Source organism: Oryza glaberrima, chromosome 1 (genome assembly GCF_000147395.1).
Source record: "Oryza glaberrima chromosome 1, OglaRS2, whole genome shotgun sequence".
Taxonomy (NCBI): Eukaryota; Viridiplantae; Streptophyta; class Magnoliopsida; order Poales; family Poaceae; genus Oryza; species Oryza glaberrima.
The window spans coordinates 10,311,984-10,333,229 of record NC_068326.1 but is presented as its reverse complement, the minus strand read 5'-3'; the positions used below and the strand labels follow the sequence as shown (position 1 = coordinate 10,333,229).

Here is a 21,246-nt window from a genome sequence, read left to right as displayed (position 1 = left end):
TTTTATTTAGTACTCCCTCCGTTTTAGGTTATAAGACGTTTTGACCTTGGTCAAAGTTAAATTACTCTAAGTTTGATTAATTTTATAGAAAAAAATAGTATTATTTTTAACCCAAGACAAATATATTATAAAATTTATTCAATTATAGATTTAATGAAACTATGCTGGTGTTGTAAATATTACTACTTTTTTCTATAGAGATAGCCAAACTTGGAGTAGTTTGACTTTAACCAAAGTTAAAACGTCGTATAACCTGAATCTGAGGGAGTATATGTAAAAAGTGGGGTTGAGGGATCAAATAAACTGCTATTGCTTTTGAATTACTGCACAGAGCCACGGAGTTGCTATTATTATGTATGGCTCGATGCGATCCTGGAATTGGTGCATCAGCTTCGTTTCCTTAAATGTTTTTAAAGTTGCTTGAAACTGGTCCATTTTGTTTACCAAAAACTCACATTGGGAACACTTTGCTCAGTCCAAACTCTCTTTTCGCTTATGCTTAGGGTCTTATTAGTTGGTGAAATGAAAATTTTTGGGTGTTACATCGGATGTTTGACTGGATGTCGGAAGGGGTTTTCGGACACGAATGAAAAAACTAATTTCATAGCTCGCCTGGAAACTACGAGACGAATCTTTCGAGCCTAATTAAGCCGTCATTAACACATGTGGGTTACTGTCGCACTTATGGTTAATTATGGACTAATTAAGTTCAAAAGATTCGTCTCGTGATTTACATGCAAACTATGCAATTAGTTTTTCTTTTTATCTATATTTAATGCTCCATACATGTGTCCAAAGAATCCATATGATGTTTTTGCGAAAAGTTTTTGGGGAACTAAACGGGGCCTTATGCTTATCAGCCAAAATTTGAATTTCCGACCTTAAATTTGGAGTTAATTTTGAGGTTTTTCATCGAGGTTTATTTTTTAGCCTTTACTTTTAGATCACTAAGAACACATATATAAATGTTTTATTCACAAATTATTTTTCATTTATAAATATACCATTTCGCTTATTGTCCCCATAAGAAACGATGGGTCCGATCGACTAGAAAACCCACATTAGGAGACCGTCATAGGCATAGAGGGGATGTTTGGTTGATGTCTAACCTTGCCATAACTAAGTTTAGGTTAGTTGTGGCATGGTGGCACAAGTGTGGCTTAGAAATAGTTGGCCACAAGTGCAGCATGCTTAGCTCGAAATTTAAGAAATGATATGTGGATCCCAAAGTTAAGAAAGTGTGGCATAACGCAATTGCTGCAGCGAAATAAACACATATGTCTAATAAACTATAGCATGACTAAAGTGTGACATGGCAAAATGTGGCAACCAACCAAACAACCCCAGAGTGTTACGCGCCTGCATTGTAATGTGTGTTTCTCAAGAAAAAAGAAACAAGAAAACCCACACAGACACTGGTGGCCCACGCAACTGGCTTAACGGGCCAAACCTTAAGTTGAGCCTGAAGAAATAGGCCCACTAAAAGAAAGGCCCATTAACATACTGAGCCTGCCTTCGTTGAGATTCGTGCAGCTGGACCAGTGCAATCGGACCATACAAAAGGGCATCAAGGTCAATAGGGTCATTTAGCTCAACACCTCGTCCCCTTATATAACCTTCCCCCATCTCCCCACCTGCGAAAACCCTAGCTCCGCCGCCGCCGCCGTTCAACCGCTCGTCTCCTCCTCCCTCGCGAGCGCTCGTTTCGGTAACCGACGATTCCTCCATTTCCATCGCCTCATTCGATGTCTCTTTGATTTATCGATCTTCGTTTTCTTCCCCTGTTCCTGATTTTTTTCGTTTGTTCGTCGTCTTTGAAGGATTCGGGGGAGATGGCCAAGTCGAAGAACCACACGGCGCACAACCAGTCGTACAAGGCGCACAAGAACGGGATCAAGAAGCCCAAGCGCCACCGCCAGACCTCCACCAAGGGGGTAAGCCAATCCACGCCCTCTTCTAGCTTCCGCGCGTGTGCGCCATCTGCTTTGATAGCCCAGAGTCGCCAAAAGTCTCTAGTAGATTCATGTATCATGTGGCTGGGCAGATGCGGGGTAGGGTAGTTTGTGTTGTTGCGGTAGCTCCTCAAATTGCTGAATGTCTCTTGACAGATTTAGTACATCGGTGAACACGTCTAATTTTGGTAGAAATTTCATAGTGATACCCATTACTATCCGAGGTTTGTTTGCCTTCACGGGACTGCTTCTTATAATCGTGGATCAAGTAGTGATTTTCTGTATGGGGGTACTGTTATATTGTTGTTTTTGGTATTGGTGGGTTTTTAATTTTGAGCTTCTGCGTGGATTACAAGACTCGTTCATGCCTATATACCATCAATTTTTTTTGTCTGGAGTTGTGCTATTTGAAGATAAAATGTTGTAAAATCGATAGCGATTAATGTACTAATAGAAATACTGTAGTCAGGAATATCGTGGTGCTAATAACTTGAACTAGTCTCATTATATTTCATCCCTAATGAGTACTTGCTTTTTGGCGATGGGAAATCGTATAGGGATGGATCTCTCCTTGAGACTTCATCTTGTAGCTAGTACTACGGTGCTCTTGTACTCCATATCATCTTCTGGAAGTTAATGTAATAATTTTGAATAGCCTTGTCTGAATTACTTCATTTTGAACAACTGTCAAACCCAATCTGTTTTTTTTATGTCTAGATGTTATTTGTTTGGGTTCCCTACCTGTCTTACCTTTGTCAAACTTTTAGAGTTAGTGGAATTTGTAGAATTTCTTTATCTTGAATTGTTTATCAATCAATCAGTATTGTGCACAAATCCAAAATTTTTGCCTCCTTTACACTTCTCTCACTGATCTTTTTCACCATGTTTATAGATGGACCCAAAGTTCCTGAGGAACCAGAGGTATTCCAGGAAGCATAACAAGAAGAGTGGTGAGGCTGAATCCGAGGAGTAAGACGGAAGTTGTCCTTTCGGAAAAGCATGTCTATTTTGCCAGTTTTAACTCAGCAACCTTTTAGACTATAGTTTCATTAATGATGGAACTTCTATGCTATTCTGTATGATGGAAAGATCTTTTGTTCTACCTGAGCATTGTTGTGATAATGCTTTTTAGCTGATGCTGCTGGATGAATTATATGCTATTGAGTTATGTGCCGTGAATTGTGAATCTACTTGAGGCTACTAGGCATGTGAGGTTACAATCCTCGTTGGTGATGTCAGAATTAATAATGCATAATATTGGAGCGATATCAATATATTGGGTGCTTAGATGCCATTGTGTCATCCACTTCGGTGGCTGCTTGGATGTGCTTTTATGCAATCACCCTGTAAGTTCAACTGTGAAATTAGGGAAAATTGCAAAAACTACCCATAAGTCAATTGAAGTTTGATATTCCACCCCATAAATTATTTATTATTTTTGTTGTAAATACCCACCTGCTACTAAGTTTTGTTGTAAAAACCATCTCAATGCGCACGTGATTAACCGAATAAGTTCGTTATTGCCGATGTAGGGTTACTACACGCTAAGCTAGCCAAGTACTTGTATTAGACTTATTTTCCATATTTGATTAGACTTATTTTCCATATTTGATTGATTTTTTTCTTTTTTATGCATATAGCGAAACTGTATGTTTGAGCTCTCATCAACAATTTTATTTGTGGAATCTCATAAAAATATTTCAAGAATACTCTAGAAGTATTTAGTTTTGGTAAAGAACATATTAATGGCTCACATTTTATAAAAACAAGTATTTAGTTTTGGTAAAGAACATATTAATGGCTCACATTTTATAAAAACACGTTGATTCGGTTAAGCATGTGTTTACTAGAGTGGTTTTTGCAACAAAATTGAGTAAGGTGGGTGGATATTTACAACAAAATAACTTATGGGGTGAAATGTCAAACTTTGAGCGAGTTATGTGGTGATTTTTGTATTTTTCCCGTGAAATTACCATAGATTGTTTGTTTACACGTGACATGAGGGCAAATTAGTGAGTTCATTAATGAGAAAAATGGTCTGATGTTAGTCCGTTTCAGTTGAATGCGATTGGGTGGAGTGAACGTGAGAAGATAGTATAACCAGATGTACTGTACGATTCACTATCTAGGAGTATATTATATGTTATGTAAATACAGCGTTAAAATTTACTAGCCATGTAAGCCACACGTTGCGTGGCTCTTAAAGACCCGTTTGAAAATATGTATATATGGCTCAGGCCAACGGTGCCCTACTATTGATATCTCGTTGATGGGCAAATAAATGGTGACACTATAGCTGGTAGGTTTACAGATATCAATCAGCAGTTTTGTCTAAAATCCAATGGTACTGTAAATTGAAAATCAACGTACAAACAGCTTCGGTAACACATTCTGAAAGTAACAGAAGCATAAAGGAAGTAGTATTATATTAATTAGTTCGCTTCATAATATAAGATGCAACTTAAGTATGAGGAATCAGTCAAAGGATAACGTTGATTACAACTTTAACTAATAATCTGCAATCATATATTTTCTCAGCGATCTAAAGTGGTAAGTAAAACCATCCTTATTTTCATTCGTCATTTGATCAGCCTCAAGTAATGTGCACTTGAATATTTAGTATTTAGCAGCATAAATTCAGATATCATTTTAGCCCTTGGAAAAGCATATATGTAAACTGCTGAAACCCTGTCTATGAACAAAACTATTTTTACTGTAATCATAAATGAATACAGTAATTCACTCTCCATGGACAAATTCAGCATGATCATAAATGAACATAGTAGCTTAGCTTATTTTTATGGAAGAACATCAATCAATTGTTGCAGAAAATAGTTGAGCTTCAACTCCTTAAATTAGTATAGCATGTAGGATACAGCAACAAAATCTAGCATTTACCGAAAGAAGTGTAATCCTAAGTTTTCATGCTGCTGGTGGCATGTTACGGTTAGGGAAATACACCCAGGATCATTTGTGCAAACATCAATTGATGCTAGCGACCCAATCCCTCCAAAGATATTGCTGGGATATTTTGGTGTGCTTGCTTGTAATTTATGAAATTGATATTCAGAATTAATTGAAAATTTTATATACACTTCAATGCATCATCTATTGTGAGCTGAGAAGTTAATTTGAGCAACATGTATTGGTCAATTTTAATTTTATCTCTAGTTAAAGTCTATTAGTTACATCCAGCAAACAGAAATTTCTAATTAAATTGAAAGCCATTGGCTTTAATCTTATTTGGCTTAAAGGGTAACCTTCCCTGGTTTCTGTTCAAGCAATTTATCAAGCACGAAACGTGCAAAAACTATATATCAAGATGGGACAACTAACCAAATGTTTGCATACTGGCTTTGGCCATCTTCACACACCGTACTTTAACACCGACTCGCAACGAATTACCTCAGATTCTAGCATGCTATTCTAGCTGGTACACAAGCTTTACTGGGCTCCAGCCTCCAATGCTGCCCATGTCGCATCTTGAAGGACGATGGCCAACCACGCCTCGAGCCCGTCGTCACACGCATGTCGCCAAGAAGGAGAGCAGGGGCAACGCATGATGTGGAGGGGGAAGCCGATGCCTTTGGCGTGGAAGTGGGGGTCAACTTCGATGGCTATCTCCGATCTGCCGTCGTGGATCTGATTTTACAGCACCAAACTGGCCTATAGGCAGCGGCAATAGCTGGGAGGAGGCATGGATAAGGCGCTCGAGCTCACTGGCGAGGTGGTGCAGGATCCAGTGTGCCTATTCTGGGACGCGGTCGAAACTGGTGATCCACTTCATGGTGGCGGTGGGGATGTTGGTGGGCTGGCGGCGGCGGTGTGGCCGTGTGCGGTGAAGAGACAAGGAGGGGGAACATTCTCTCCTCTTTTTTTTTTGTTACCCAGGGACTTCTATTTTTTTTTTGTTACCCAGGGACGTGGAAGGATGTATTTGAAAAAGAGCTTTCTCGAAGGATCCAGAAGAGATTTTGCAAATAGAGAGATCTGACGGATGATAATGTCTGGAGAATGTATCGAACGGTCCTTGATTTATCGATGACGTGGCCCAATCAGATTGCAAGAAACTTTATTTCTTTCAATATTTTAGATACCCGCGGGTCTAGTTGAAATGCGTGAACATTCACCGGCTTAACACATTCGGATTTGTGAATTAAAATTACTCAGATGCATAGAAAAAGTCAAATAGCCTGCAAATTTCAACCATTACAAGGTGCCAACAGATCCGCAGATCCGCATCGGTCGCTGAACATCGAACGCTGCCATGCCACCAAACAACATATAGCTTTTGTTCTCGATCAACAAACCAAGCATGACATGCCAATATTTACAAACATCAAACTAGCAAGCTCTGCATTAGTTGAGCTTTATTACCAGTACTAAGTATATTACTTAGCAACTATTATTTTGGCCTCTTGACAATCAGCACTGGGCATTTGCAGTTCTGCGCACAGTGATTGCTCACGCTTCCCAGGAACGCCCTGCATTGTTCGCACCCACGTAAGTATACATGCCAAAAAACGAAAATGAGGCACTCAAACTGAATGTATAAATACAAGCTGGATTAACAGATGCCCAAGGTAAATGATGCAATTACACATGCACCAGATATTGATTAAGATGAATTTCAGAGGGGCAGGCTTATCATGGAGGGTCAACAAACATCCTTGTCATTTGCTGTCCCTAATCCTTATCCAGAATGATAATGAAATCTTACTCGAAGAAGATTAGATACATGGAATGGTGAGTGCGTGGCAATCAATCAATCAATTTGCAGTAGTACCTCTGGATGAGGCCGTATCCATGGGTGCCCATGACCAGCAGATCGGCGGCCATCTTCTCGGTGGCGTCGCAGATGACGTCGCGCGGGTCCCCGCTCTCCACCATCGTCTCCACCGTCACCTGCACCCAACACCACCGCATCATCGCATCGCATCTTTGAAGTAGTCGCAATTGAGTGATCGGTGGCGTGCTTACGTGAGGGAAAGCGGCGCAGATGTGCTTGGCCTTGCCCACCGCCGCGGCGGAGACGGCGGCGGCGTACTTGTCCATGCTCGCCATCACGTCCGAGGTCATCATGTACCCTGCAACAACAACAGATCCAGGTGTTGGCCTCGATGAATTAGGAGCTGATGAGAGCGGTCACAAAAGCGTGTTGTGTCCAGTGATTTCGATCGATCGAGGTACCTGAGCTGTCCATGGCGGCGTAGACGGGGCGGGGGCGGCGGGCGTGGAGCAGCACGAGCGTGTCGCCGCCGGAGGAGGAGACGACGTTGGCGAGGCACCAGTTGAGCGCGTGCGTGCTCTCCTCGCTCTCGTCCACGGCCACCACGATGCGTCGCCCGGGAGCCTCAGCCGCAGCAGCAGCAGGGTCAGCAGTAGCGGCCGCAGCAGCAGCGCTAGCACCATCATCGGGAACAGACGACGCCATCACTCTCGACAGCAGCTAGCTAGACTCCCGAGTCTTCAACCTAGCTAGAGCGAACGAACGATGAGAGATCGATGAATCGGGCAATTGGTTGGAGAAGTGAGAGATGCGGACACCGAGTCGATCTGCCGATTTAATGGAGGGAAGATGACGATGAGCCGTCACGCACGCTTGCCGATCTGGTGGCGCGGTGGGCGTCGTCCTTGGCTCCTTGCATTGGATTGGGTTTCGGCGAGGCAGCCGCCGGTTTTCGGGTTTGTGGCATTTCTCCGGATTCCTGGAATGCCCATGGGTGGCGCCGGGGGGAAACAACCGGAGGAAAGGGGTATTGTTGTCATTTCGACGGTCGAGACTAGCACTTTGGGCCGCAGCTGTTTCGGCTGTCCAGGATTTCCGAGTTCCGCGGCAGTGGAGGCAGAGCAGGGTTTCGTTGCATGTGTGATCTGGTCAGAACCGGATAAGAGCGAGTTTTATAGTGAGCTGATTACCGCCTCTAATTTTAATTATATATTTTATAAATTAATCGAGAGATAACGTGTATTAAAACAAGCACAATAATGTTGTAGTAGCTTCAAATAGAATTTTATGATGATATGGAGGAGAGAGGGTAAGAGAGAGAGCGAGTGAGTGAGCCGATGACTAATTTATCGCTAGGCTCCACGTGCTGCTCGAGTAGGCTGTGGGGCCGCCAAGATGGAGAAGCAACATGTTCACGCTTCCTTCTTGATCTATCGTGGCCGGCGCCCTTATCCACCGCGGCCACCAGACTACCACCCTAGGCCTGGTCAGTGTCGTCTCCTGCGGCCACCTGACTGTCGCCCTCAGCTTGACCGGCACCAACGCTCGCATTCGCCAAACAGCTGAGCTCATCTGGTCCGGTCGCTGTCGTCTCTCCCATCCGCTGGACAACCATCCTCATTCAACCCGACCAACGGCGTATCCCGCGTCCACCACACATAGCCCAACCGGCATCTCTGCATCCGCTACACAACCCGGCCATTGCCGTCTCTCGCGTCTGTCGCATGGTCGCCACCGTCTTCTGCCTCTGCCCTGTCTTTCATCGTCACCAGCCCTTGCAATTACCGGAGTCATCGAATCGAAGGTAAAGAAAGAAGAAAGAGAAGAAGACATTGTAACTTACGTGTAACAACAATATAACTTATATGTGACTTTAAAAAATCCCATGGTAACATGCTATTTGCACGGATCGAAGGTCGTGGGAACGAATCTCTTCACAAACGTATGTTGTAATTTTTTTCCTCGTTTGCTCGAATCATGAAGCAAATCTAACGATTGAAAAGTATATCATAATTGTATACAAGTTAAAATATACTTACACTACGATTATATTATATTTACATTTGATAAATTTTTAAAAGAAAATTTTTGATAAATATATAGTAAAACAAAAACATATAATTTTTATGTTTGTGAGACTAGCTAGTGAATTATGGACAATTTTTGAGGTTCAAAACTTTCAAAATTTTCAACCACAGGATCTGTCATCAACTGTTACATGAAAACGGTTCCGCATTAGTACAAGCCACGAATCTTAGTGCCCAAGCTGATTGTACACAAAAAATTGGCCAACACGCAGGGCCGGCCCTGGCCCTATGCAGTCGAGGCGATCGCCGGGGGGCCATGATGGTGGCGGCCAACACATAATATTAGTAGTCTAGCTAGTACCTCATCCGATGTTGAGATCAATGATTTTATTCAGAATTAAAGGTGTTGCAAGTGAGTCATCTAGATTCTTCGATGTCTACGCCTGAGATTCTGAAGTTTGTTATGGATGCAGATTGCTATCCAAATGTTTCAGTTACCTATCGAATTCTCTTAACTGTACCTATGACGGTAGCTTCAGCTGAAAAAAGTTTATCAAAATTGAAGTAGTTGAAGTACTATTTGACATCAACTATATCGCAAGAAAGTTTAAATGGCTTGGCTATGTGCTCAATCGAGAAGGATATCTTGGACACAATTGATTTTAATAACGTTCTTGATGATTTTGTATCAAGAAATGCCCGAAGAAGTATCTTTTCATGGGAAGCAATTGATATGATGGGTTCTATTATTCATTAATTTAATGAATAATGATATTAGTTCCAAGGTACAAATATATTTTTATTTTGGTCAACTTTATTTCTTGATAATTAATATACATGTTAAATTTAATATATGGATATATTTGTTTTCGTTTTGCAAGTAAAATTAGAGTCTATATATATATCGTAAAATTTTATATATAGCTTAGAGGACCTATCACGGTGAGTTCGCCTTGGACCCTCAGAATCATAGGACTGGCCCTGCCAACACGTATAAAGGAAAAATAAATTTTAAATTCAAAAGTAATACGCATGCTCCTGAAAAAAATTGTAAATTCTAATTTTACATAATGTAACTACCATATAACTATTTTGTAACTAGAATGTAATTGTTATGTAATTACTCTATAACTAAGGTGTAACTGCTATGTAACTACAAATAGAGTGTAATTGCTATGTACTTACTCTTTAACTAGGGCGAAGTAATATGTAAGTAGATTAAAGCATGATGACAATACCTACATGACGTTTGAAAAAACTAGGTACGAAAACATTCATTTTTTTAAAAAATGTGTATCCAATACCATTGCACCAACGTCATTGTTAGCAAGCCCGCAAGATAATAGAAATATAATAGGATTATTCGGAAAATTAGGAAAAAAAATAAAGATGTACTGTGTGATTACAGCGTATGTAACTATGTAGTTACCGTCTAAGTATGATGTAACTATGCTTAGTGGTTGGGACGCTGCCCTAATTAAGTGGAGGGGACATGATTGACTCCCTAGTCTACCGAACTGCGTTTTTAGCAATTCCATACGCATCTCTCACGCGCGAATCTTGGAGCAATCTAAGGGCTGAAAAATTGACATTTCCCCAAGAAAACTATCGCAAGTTTTGTCGCAATTCCATTTGTTATTACGAATAAGTTCACTTCAGGTCCCTCTATTTGTTGCCCAGTCCGAAATTCATCCCTAGACCGCAAAGCTGGATACAACGCATCCCCTAACTTATAAAACCATGCAAACAACGTCCCTTAGTGGTATTGTGTCCGGTTTTGGCTGACATGGCGCCTACGTGGCTCCTTTGACTAGGTCTTCGTCGTACGAGACATTGACTTGGCGCTTATGTGACATTTCGATACCGAAAAAATAATTAAAACCGTGGGACCCACATATCAATTTCACATTGTAAGTTCAAGTGCCTTAATTTGGTTTTGGTGATTAATGACAAATCTAGTTATATGAGACTAACGTTTTTATGAGCTTTTGTTTGACTAGTCTCATTTGGATATGAAAGTAAAAATGATTAAAGGTATGTATTAAACTTCACATATTCTAACTTGGTCTCTCTTGTGGATCCAAAATATAGTGTGAGCTCCCTCATTGATCTTGATTGATTATGTGCATATGTGTTCCTTTATATCCATATGTATGCACATCTTGAGGGGGAGGTTATTCTATATTTTGTTTATTATAAGATTTCTATCTTGATTTGAAATCATCTTTCATCTCATCTCTCTATATTGTTTATATCGGATTATTATCTATCACAAAAGAGAGAAAAGATTGAAAGATCTTGGATTAAACAATTTGTGTAATTGTTGCTTTAGTGATAGATGATAAACCGATGTTTATGGGATTAACCTCTCTTTTACATAAGTTTTCAACAAGGTTATTTCCCAATAATGAGATGTGGTAGATATGCATTCTTTGGTGATGGACCTTAATCATGACAAAGATGAAATTCATGGAGATAAAGCGATATGTATCACTTCTTATCTCCTACTTTTTGATAGGTTCATATATATGATTTCCATGTTATTGTTATATAAGTGTGAGACTAATGTTTACTTGAGTCTTGTCTTATTTAGTCTCCTTTACATTGAGAACATGGAGATCATGAAGGTATGTGTTTTTTGGTTTATCTTTATCATTGCTACATGCCTTCTCCATGTGTATTGGATAAACCCCATTGGTTCTTCATAACTTATGCATACACTTGCCTCTCTTGTATATTTATTTGTATGCATGTATTTAGGGGGAGCAAATCCTATACATTTATTGTGCATGTTTTAGATCCACGTTGTTCACCTATTATTTACATTGGATCTTTGCATTTGAGCTTGCATACGAGTATATGACACTTGCGATGTTAATGAATACTCAACAAACATATCCATATCTTTCATATGCAACCGATTGGTCACCAAGTGGAGGATGACAACCGATTTGTTGGTACTAATGTTCTTCTTTGAGATGTGCAAAGGAATAGGTCTAATTGTGATGAGGCTAATGGATGACACCATGGGTTGATGGTCACCAAGCCAAGGGCATCGTCGTGTCGACAAGAATGAAATCAAGCTTGTGATGAGAAGAAAGTCTTGACAAATGATGGTAAATACCTTGGTATAAACATGGTTGAATCAAATGGTCAGAAGTGTTGATCTCGACTCAAGTTTGACCCCAAGATGGATGGCGCAAGGCAAAGGTACTAAGAATGTTTTCTTAGTCTTTTTCCGGTCTTGGTGTTTGGTGTAGACCGGATTTGCTAGATAGGCGCCGTACTATCAAGAGGAGCCTATAAAGCGAGCTTGTGGATGATCTTGTGCCATATTAGTTCATATGCATGTAGGTGCATTTGGTGGGCTTGTCTAGCCAAGTGTGATGAGTTTTCTCAAGTCCTAAACCAAGAGAGAAGTGGGCATGTCCAATAGGAGTGAGTGACATCTTGTGGGTATGTCCGGTGGATATCCTTTGGAGTGTGAGCCCTTTATCCTTGACTTAAGTTGTGTTTCTTGGATGTTTTTTTCATGGTTGGATGGCCCTTTGAATAAGCTTTCCATAGAGTCCAAGAACGCCAAATTCCGAGACCCGAGTCAAGAGATATCGCCGTTTTACTAACGGTCGGTTAAGCTGAAACGTGACCTGCGGTCTGACTGTGGGCCTTAGGCCGGTCTGACCGGGCCTGTTAGCCGGTCTGACCGGCGTGATAAGGCCGGTCTGACCGGCCCCACTGGTCTATTGCACTGGTCTGGTTTTTGGTGGCGATACAGAGCCGCCAGAGCCGCAACCGGTCAGATCCAGCCGATGGCGGTCTAACCGAGCCGTGGACGGACTGACCGGCTACTACGCTGCGGTCATACCGGCCAGGTTGAGTGGGCTCAATGATTGCCCTGTAATGGCTAGTTTTCTAGCCGTTACAAAGTAGTCTGGTCTGACCGGCCACTCTATGGCGGTCTGACCGGCAGAGCACAGAGTTGGGGATTTCGACTTCAACGGCTAATTTTGGTGGTTGGGGGTATATATACCCACTCCCCAGCAGCAAGGGCAAGGTTTTGGCACTCCATTGCATTATCTTGAACCCTTGCAAGAGCTCTCACACCCTTGTGCACTTAGTTTATCTAGTGAGGTGTTAGAGAGTGAGTTAAGCCAATCCAAGTGCATTGCTTCATTGTTATAGCTAGTGTGGCACTTGATCATCCTCGGCAAGCATCCTAGACTTGTTACTCTTGGAGGTTGCCGCCTTCTAGACGGCTTGTGGAGGTGTTGCCCGGTGACCTCTTCGAGGAGATTGTGGAGGAGGCCCGGCACCGTTTGTGAGTGGTTTGGAGTTCACCACCTTCGGAGTGAAGGAAGAACTACCCCGAGTGATCGAGGCTTGGGTAGTCCTCTCCGTGGGCCGGCTCCTGCCTTGCCCACCCCTTGACGAAGGGGGCGTGCGGTGGCTTCGTGGTTGAGCGGTGGAGTTGGGCTCGCCTCAACGGGGATTAGGAAACCGGCGAGTTTCCGAACCTCGGTGATAAATTCCTTGTCTCTTGTCTCATTTATTTGTCGCATTTACATTTGTGCTATTTACATTCATAGAAACATATTTGAGCCCATATCACTTAGGTTTGTAAAACTTAACTTAGTTGCTTAGTTAACCTTGCACCTCACCTTGCCTAGCAACTTAGGTTAGTTTTGTTTTAAGTGCCATTAAGTTTTAAAACCGCCTATTCACCCCCCTCTAGTCGGCCTCTTTGATCCTACACACATACAAAGCAATAAAACATAGTGGGGCCCAAGTGGCCACACATATCTTCCTCACTAATCCTATTATCATCTATCCCCCCTCTCTCTCTCTCTCTCTCTTTTTCCAGCCGGCGGAGCGGGACGGGCGGCGGCTGGCTGGTGTAGAGAGGCAGGCGGCGGCTGGAGCGGATGACGGGCGGCGACCGGACTAGGCTGGCAGCAAGAAGGGCACCAAGGGCCGGGAGCTGCTCTCCTCCTCCTCATCGTAGGCTGCGGGCGAGGAGATGCCGACGGCGGCCTCGGTGGGGAGCCGCTCTCGCTGACGGTGGCCGTGGGCAAGGAGATGCCAGCGGCGGCCTCAGCGGGGATTCACTCTCGCTGATGGTGGCCGTGGGCGGGTAGATGCTAGCGGTGGCCTTGGCGGGGAGCCACTTTCGCGGACGCTGGCTGCGGGTGGGGAGATGTCGGCAGCGACCTCGGCGGTTGGGGCCTCCCCTTGCCGGATTCTTCTAGGATGACGACGGCAGCAGATGACTCGGTGGAATGGCTTGGCGTCGGGGGCGCCCGCTGGGGCCTCCTCCTCCTGCTATTTCCTCTCTTTTCTGTCACTGAACCTTAGCTGCTCCGACCTCCGGTGACGATGGCGGCGGTGGTGGTGGGGTTGTAGGGATGCCTTCGCAACGTTGGGTCCGCCACCGTGCGCGGTCGCGAAGGAGGAGATGATGCAGAAGAGGAGCACGCCAGTTGCGGTGGGCGGCGCTAGGATGGAGACGTGACGCGCGCTGCTCCTCTCTGGTTGCCCGCCGGCGGCTGCACGCCGCTCTTGTCTCGCCGCCTGCCACCGGCGGCACGCCGCTCGCCGCCTACCGCTCCAGTCCCGCCGGTGTGGTTGAAGGAGGCAGAGGTAGAGAGGGGTGAGGCTAAAGAAGTGAGGCCCACTGACATGTGGGTCCCATTTTTTTACTTTTTGGATGACATGTGGGTCCCATATATTTTGTTTTAATTTTTATTTTCAATTTGTTTCTTTTATTTTTTTTTCGAATTGAGTTGTCAAGTAGGCGCTACGTCAATGACATGTGGGATGAAGACCTAGTTAAAAGAGCCACGTAGGTGTTACGTCAGCTAAAACCGGAGATAATATCGTCGAGGGATCTTGTTTGTATTGGTTTTGTAAGTTAGGGATTTATTGTATCCGGTTTTGCGACCAAAGGACGAAAATCGTACTGACCAACAAATTGAGGGACCCCAAGTGAACGTATTCCTTGTTATTATGGCACGATTGGCACAACCGGATATGGTACTCGCATGTGTTGTATTTGGGCTGGCCTGTACCCTTTCTAGCACGGGATGGGCTCGATCTTGCCCATATTGGGCCCTGAATGGCGGATTGACCGAGGGTCTAGGCAAGGGGGAACAACATATATGCTTCAGTGAAAAAACAAATAATGGAGCTATCTAATTCCTTTCTCATACCCCGCAAGTGAATATTCCTGACAGAAGAGTATTTTTTATCCGAGCTCTACATCTAACATGATATATATAGCAATTTAAATTAAAAACTTAGTTTAACTTAGTTCTCAAATTATTCTATAGGGAATTTGTTCCTATGAAAATTTGAACTCGGTGTAGGTCATTTTTATATAAAAATTTAAACTCAAAATTTTAAGATGCTTCTTATAGATCACTGCAATCACTACTTCCGCAAGTGAATATGTTGACTCTGGAGAGGAAATGAAAACGTAAGCGTAAAAAGTTCCAACTCCAGCCTTTGGTCGTCGGGACACGTGGGCGCCCAGGCTGAACGGCAGCGCACGCGGTCAAAACGCCACCGTCGCAAATCTCCAGAAGAAACGCGCGCCACGTCACCCTCCTCGGCAGAACATTCCATTTCGCTGACCACGCACCGCGCAGCGGCCGCGCGAGGTTTCGCTATCGATCGGTGGCGGCACCGCGCGATGACGTGTCATCAGCGGACAGACGTACAGACGATATCTGGACGGCGCGTTCGATCCACTGCGACTCCAGCTTAGTATATTGACCATTAGTACTCCTCCTAACATTTTCCAATTCCAAATTGGCGTTGCCACGAATTATTTTAAGAAAAATGTTCAAATTCCATTGCCTGATGGGGTGATGTAATAATCAATATATCATTCGTACGTCTGCTCCCAACGAACTGCTGTCCATTACACATGGTTCTGTTTCCGTTACGTAGAAGGAGCAAATATCTGGTGTTATACTTTTTTATGGTAAATCTACTACTCCCTCCGGTTTCATTTTAATTAATGTTCTAGACAATGACACGGTTTACAAAATACATCTTTGACCTTATTTTTTTATTATAATATATATAATAAATAAATGCATGTTTACTTTTATTATAGTACTTTAAAAGATAAATCTATATATGTTGTTCTAGTTCCTTTAAACTAAATATTTTTATTAAAGTTATTGGTGGTTAAAGTTATAAAAGTTTTACCAAAACCTTGTTGAAAACGTCAATTAATATGGAACCGGAGAAAGTAGAGCTTAAATTATAGACTTAACGTGGGTGCTTATATTTACTACTATTTTTTTATAGACGATGTACCCTTTAACAGCGAGACGCCTGTGATAACTTTAGAAATCTCAAAATATATTGATTCAGTATTTTAAAAATGCTTATAAAATTAGGGTGTTTGTTCATAGATATTAGTCGTACCGTGTTTTAGAAAAAAAGCACAAATATCTGATTAGTTCATAAAAGAAATGAATTGACATCTTGTCACAACTTACCAAGAAAAGGGGTGTAGCAGCTGTGATCCGAAACTGTTAACATGTGCTCCAACAATCGAATAAGAGATTAAAAAAAAATGGACAGATCTCGACTCAGTGGTACAAACAATTGAGAGATCAAACAATACGTAGGACAATAATTCGATAAATGCAGAAACTACCGAATAAGAGAATCCACACGGCGCTACAGCTGGCTGCAGGATCCTCCTCCTCGAGCTTAATTACACTACTTAATTTCCTCCCCTTTTCTTAAAGGCTAAAGCTAGCTTTGGCCTCTAATGTAGATACCCTAACTTAATAATACCATGATAAACTAGCTAGTAGAACTCTAACTAGGTCAGTCAAATGCCCTGATAGTTGGATGACACTAACACACTACTACCATGTATCTACCCCCATGTCCAGTTGTGCATAATTCCCCTATCTTCCTCGGCTAGGATTAATTGCCCCTGGTGTATGTGCGTGCTTGTAGTGTAGCTGGTGTTCTTTGACGTGCTCTACATTTGCCCCTAAATTAGCTGGTTTGGCAGATCACATTAGTTGGCTGCATGCCAACTCTCTTTCTTCCCATCTTGGATACACTGTCATTGCAGGCTCCTAATCCTAGCTACCACAAGTACCATAGATTAAGCTAATCGAACAGATTATTAACTATAGCATCTCACCTCATCTACTAATTTCCTCGTGGCTGGTTAATTAGTGGGTCCCACGACGCTAGAGTTGGCCAAAGGTCTCGCTATATCTATAGCAGCAATTAGGAACTAATTAAGGAATGGAGACATCCTGCGTTGTGTCTGATGATGAATTGATGATCAGATGTTGTTAGTGGTGAAAGGCTGTCAGAATAATATATATTCAGCTAAAACACGGTTGGAATACGTCCGTTAGATTAACACTGGAATGCACATGTATCCTCGTGTTTTTGTGTAATCGACACCCTATCAGATTAGCTGGAACGAAGAGACATCAGCCTGTGGGATTGTGAGCCTACGACCGATGGTTTGTTCACCTGCAAAAACCGAGACTTCTTGGAATCTCGGTTGGTCGCCAACAGCAAACCATTTTCTTCAGCTGAAAAATGAAACAGCAACTCTTTCTTGTTGACATTAGGCTCAGCTAGAAAAAGGTTTCCAATAGGCCCGGGAAAAGATTAACTTTGTAACGTCTCCATTTAAATACTTAATTAATCTCAACTCCAACGGCCACTCTTCTTAAACAACAGAAAAAAAAAAACTTCTTTTCGGAAAATAAAATTTCTCTGTAATAAATCTCATCAAAGAACAAAACCTGACATTGCAAAAAGCAGCCCTTCAGTACTGCTGGTACCTACCTGCTGCACGTGTGTGTGTATATATATATACACTCTCTCCGTGTACTACTAAAAAACAACTATGACTTCTTGTGCCTGTAAAAATATTTATTAAAAAGTAATATATGTATAATTTTATGAGAATATTTTTCAAGACAAATCTATTCATGTAGTTTTTATATTTTCAAACTCAATAATTTTCAAATATTTTATGTATATGTATACTTTTATAAAAATATTAAAAAATAATATATGTATACTTTTATGAGAATATTTTTCAAGACAAATCTATTCATGTAATTTTTATATTTTCAACCTCAATAACTTGAAAGTTATTGATGATTTATATTATCTAGGTTTGACATAAATATTATCCTAAATGACTTGAGTACTCCCTCCGCCCTAAAAAAGACAAACCCTGAGTTTCCATGTCTAACATTTGATTGTCTGTCTTATTTGAAATTTTTTTTATAATTAGTATTTTCATTGTTGTTAGATGATAAAACATGATTAATACTTTATGCGTGACTTGTCTTTTTATTTTTTTTTAAATAGGACGGACGGTCAAATGTTGGACACGAAAATTTAGGTTTTTATTTTTTTTTGAGACGGAGGGAGTACATGGCAAGCAATTCACTAACGAACAATCTGATTCGCGTACACATGCTGGCCCCCCGGATCGATCAATCCCGGTGCTGGACTGCTGGTCCAATCGAAATCCAAGGAAGAACTGCACTAGTAGCGGGCATGAGCAAAAAAAAAAGAGGCTAATTGAGGCCATGCCTGTCGTGCAGGACCAGGACAAGCGACGAGCTGCCGTGGCCGTTCCCCGGACGGCTGGCCGGGTCACTGGCAGGTGGGGCCCGCATCCGCACCATTCGGATTCGGATTTCCTCCTCTCGGCCTCTCTCCATTTGCGTGAGCTGCTCTCGCTTCTCTTCCTATTTATAGCCACCCCCATTCTGAGAAGCAGAGAGAGAGGAAAAAAAAACAGAGGGGAAGCAGAGGAGCAACCAATCGCTAGAGAGGAGGAAGGTTGAGGAGGAGGAGGAAGAAGACGAGATGGAGAGAGATGAGGTGTGCTGTTCTTGCGCCATGAGGCAGTGCAGGATCTGCCATGAGGAGGAGGAGGAAGGGTGCACCGCCATGGAGTCCCCCTGCGGATGCTCTGGCTCCCTCAAGGTGATTGCTTCTTCTTCTTCTTCTTCTTCTGAGTTTTCTCTTCTTTTTTCTTTCACATGGATTAATTCTTGCTGGTTTCTTGAGGTCTTTTGATCCTTTCAGTTCGCCGGGTTCATCCTGAATCCTTATAATTATCCTGAATCCTGATGTTTTTTTTCGTGATTCTCTGCAGTACGCGCACAGGGGGTGTGTGCAGAGATGGTGCGATGAGAAGGGGAGCACGCTCTGCGAGATATGCCTTCAGGTTTGTGTTCTGATCGATTGATCAATCCAGCCTTCGTTTCTTTCTCCATTCTGTGACGAAAATCTCGTTGGAATTATTGGTTTCTTGTGTAGTACTTTCTCTGCCTGATCAATGTTAAAATTTACTGTTACTGTTTTATCCATGAAAGTTTCCATTTTCACCACGAATGCAGCGCCAGAAAAGATTATTGGCTATCAAATTTGTCATCTTTCCTCTTAACCTTTTCAACGAAGTATTGCAATGGCATGTATGAGTAGAAACACTTTTTATAAAGACTAGGCTTGGAGATTTCTTTGAGAGTAGACTAAGCAAGTCTACCTTTTTACCCACAAGAAGTACAATTGCGTGCCCAAAATTTTACTTTAGGCAAATGAACTTAGACTAGAGTAATCATAACATCATCGAATTCTGTGCATGCTTGGTACAGGAGAGTACTTGCCTTTGTTTAACGACAGTGTGTTTTTTTGCTGTCAGAATTTCGAGCCGGGCTACACTGCTCCTCCCAAGAAAGCTCAACCTGCCCATGTCGCAGTGACCATCAGGTGAGCCTCTCCTCTCTCTGGAATTCACAATGTTTCACATTGATAGCTGGGAATTGGCACTGTAGATTATAGAGCAAGGTGAATGTTGGATTGGTGTCTGGTTGGTAGCTAGTGCTATGCAACTGTCATCAACCACCCGTATGGCTCTGGCTGGCTCAGCTGGAGAATCAACAAAGCACTTAAACACTATTCTAGAGATAGTAGCAAATTCAACGATGGATGGACTGGTTGTAATCATAAAGAAAAGAAAGAAATTCCAGGCTTCCAACACGGATGTCAAGCCTATCCACAAATTTCCTCATTGCCCCCACATGCCAACCGAACAAACACACACATTCTGAATTTTCTGATCTCATCTTAATTGCCAGATAGGATTTCAGATTTTTTATGCGTAGAAGAAATCATGCCACGCAAAACGAACAACAATTATGCATCGTGTTGCAATCAAGGCATAGTGGTCCGGCTCATTCTCTTTGGCAGCTACACATTGCAGCATCTTGTGGATCATGGTGTGTGTGGCTGGCAGATGGGTCCAGCCTAGCTGTTTTCGTTAGCCATGTCCCTCCCAACAACCCAAGTCCTAATCATTTTTCCTTCATGAGAATGAGATGGCAGCTAAGGTGCCGATGCCTTGCACATCAATACAGTCCTGCAAACTACAAACCGTGTCCTCTACTACAGCAGCCTTGCAAATGAGTCAAACTGTGCCTTCATCTATACAACTGTACAACTCATAGCATAAATGCAATGCAATGTGATAAGAAAAAGATGGGATTCAGAGTCAAATGTTCAGTTTTGCCATGCTCAGCTGCACAACCAACATCTCCTAACTGAATCTTGGATGAAATTCAGAGTCAAATGTTCAGCTCAGCCATGTTCAGGTGCACAACCACCATCTCCTAACTGAATCCTTTTTTTTTTTTCTCTTTTGCTGCAGAGAAAGCCTTGAGGTTCCCAGGCCAAGCTACGAGCCGGAGGACACGCCATTGATCGGCGAGCAGGAGTACGCCCAGTGCGCCGGAGCGGCCGGCAGGAGCGCCACCTGGTGCAGATCGGTGGCCGTCACGGTACGTGACTTGGACAGAAACTGAAAAGTCTGAAACCACGTCGTCAGGTTCAGATATGTGCAGTGCAAGTGCAGTGTGTGTTGTCTGAAACTCTGAATTTTGTCTGCTTGTTCATGCAGTTCACGGCTGTTCTGCTGCTGAGGCATCTCGTCGCTGTCGTGACGGTCGGAGCTGCACACCAGTACGCCTTCAGCCTCTTGACGGTGAGTTTAATTGGACGACCCATCTGAATGCTATCCAATGCATATATAAAAAATGGGTTGGTGATTCAGAATTTCAGAGTGGTTTGACGCAATGAACATGTGTTGGTTTGCTTTGCAGATATACTTGCTCCGGGCTAGTGGAATCTTGCTGCCGTTCTACGTCGTCATGAGGCTCATCTCCACGGTTCAGAAGGGTCAGAGGCAATACCAGCTGCAGCTGCTCCAGGTTAGATTACTTGCAACCTCTGAACTTTGACGTACTTTCTTACTGAAGAAGTCCTTAACATTTCCTTTTCTTGCTGCAGGAGCAAAGGAGAAATGCAGCTAGAATGCACAGGTTGCATGGTCAAGAAGAACAAAATCAACATGCCATTCTTGTCCGGTGAACAAAGAATGAAGTGGTTCTCCTGTAGAAAAGACTGCAAAGTTGTATTATTACTGATGGGAAAAGGAAAATAAACATTGTTCATAAGCTTTCCACTA

The 21,246-nt window shown here is 42.6% G+C and overlaps 2 protein-coding genes across 3 annotated transcripts; one reads left to right on the top strand and one right to left on the bottom strand.

Moving 5' to 3' along the window:
• Nucleotides 1–6,127: 6,127 nt before the first annotated feature.
• LOC127766481 (universal stress protein PHOS34-like) lies at nt 6,128–7,715 on the bottom strand. 2 transcript variants are annotated; one of them, XM_052291521.1, is made up of 5 exons: nt 7,498–7,715; nt 7,143–7,430; nt 6,933–7,039; nt 6,739–6,857; nt 6,128–6,436 (listed from the first exon to the last, which is right to left on the bottom strand). In XM_052291521.1, the coding sequence occupies exons 2-5, from the start codon at nt 7,384–7,386 to the stop codon at nt 6,358–6,360; spliced, it is 549 nt and encodes a 182-aa protein (XP_052147481.1). In that variant the 5' UTR covers nt 7,387–7,430; nt 7,498–7,715; the 3' UTR covers nt 6,128–6,357. The 2 variants fall into 2 exon arrangements, with proteins under 2 accessions (XP_052147481.1, XP_052147489.1); XM_052291529.1 differs by having other exon boundaries at nt 7,143–7,426; nt 7,500–7,715.
• Nucleotides 7,716–18,489: 10,774 nt separating this feature from the next.
• On the top strand, nt 18,490–21,246 carry LOC127769425 (uncharacterized). Its single transcript, XM_052295012.1, has 7 exons — nt 18,490–18,707; nt 18,880–18,951; nt 19,426–19,493; nt 20,431–20,560; nt 20,680–20,763; nt 20,882–20,989; nt 21,069–21,246. The coding sequence occupies exons 1-7, from the start codon at nt 18,588–18,590 to the stop codon at nt 21,147–21,149; spliced, it is 663 nt and encodes a 220-aa protein (XP_052150972.1). The 5' UTR covers nt 18,490–18,587; the 3' UTR covers nt 21,150–21,246.

What these genes read in the sequence shown, in the direction of transcription:
- LOC127766481 (XM_052291521.1), bottom strand. Translation starts at nt 7,386, where the DNA reads ATGGCGTCGTCTGTTCCCGATGATGGTGCTAGCGCTGCTGCTGCGGCC. An exon ending in CGCCGCCATGGACAGCTCAG is followed by an intron (nt 7,040 to 7,142) that starts GTACCTCGATCG and finishes TTGTTGTTGCAG; the next exon opens with GGTACATGATGACCTCGGAC. An exon ending in TCTGCGCCGCTTTCCCTCAC is followed by an intron (nt 6,858 to 6,932) that starts GTAAGCACGCCA and finishes TGTTGGGTGCAG; the next exon opens with GTGACGGTGGAGACGATGGT.
- LOC127769425 (XM_052295012.1), top strand. Translation starts at nt 18,588, where the DNA reads ATGGAGAGAGATGAGGTGTGCTGTTCTTGCGCCATGAGGCAGTGCAGG. An exon ending in GATGCTCTGGCTCCCTCAAG is followed by an intron (nt 18,708 to 18,879) that starts GTGATTGCTTCT and finishes GATTCTCTGCAG; the next exon opens with TACGCGCACAGGGGGTGTGT. An exon ending in TCTGCGAGATATGCCTTCAG is followed by an intron (nt 18,952 to 19,425) that starts GTTTGTGTTCTG and finishes TTTTGCTGTCAG; the next exon opens with AATTTCGAGCCGGGCTACAC.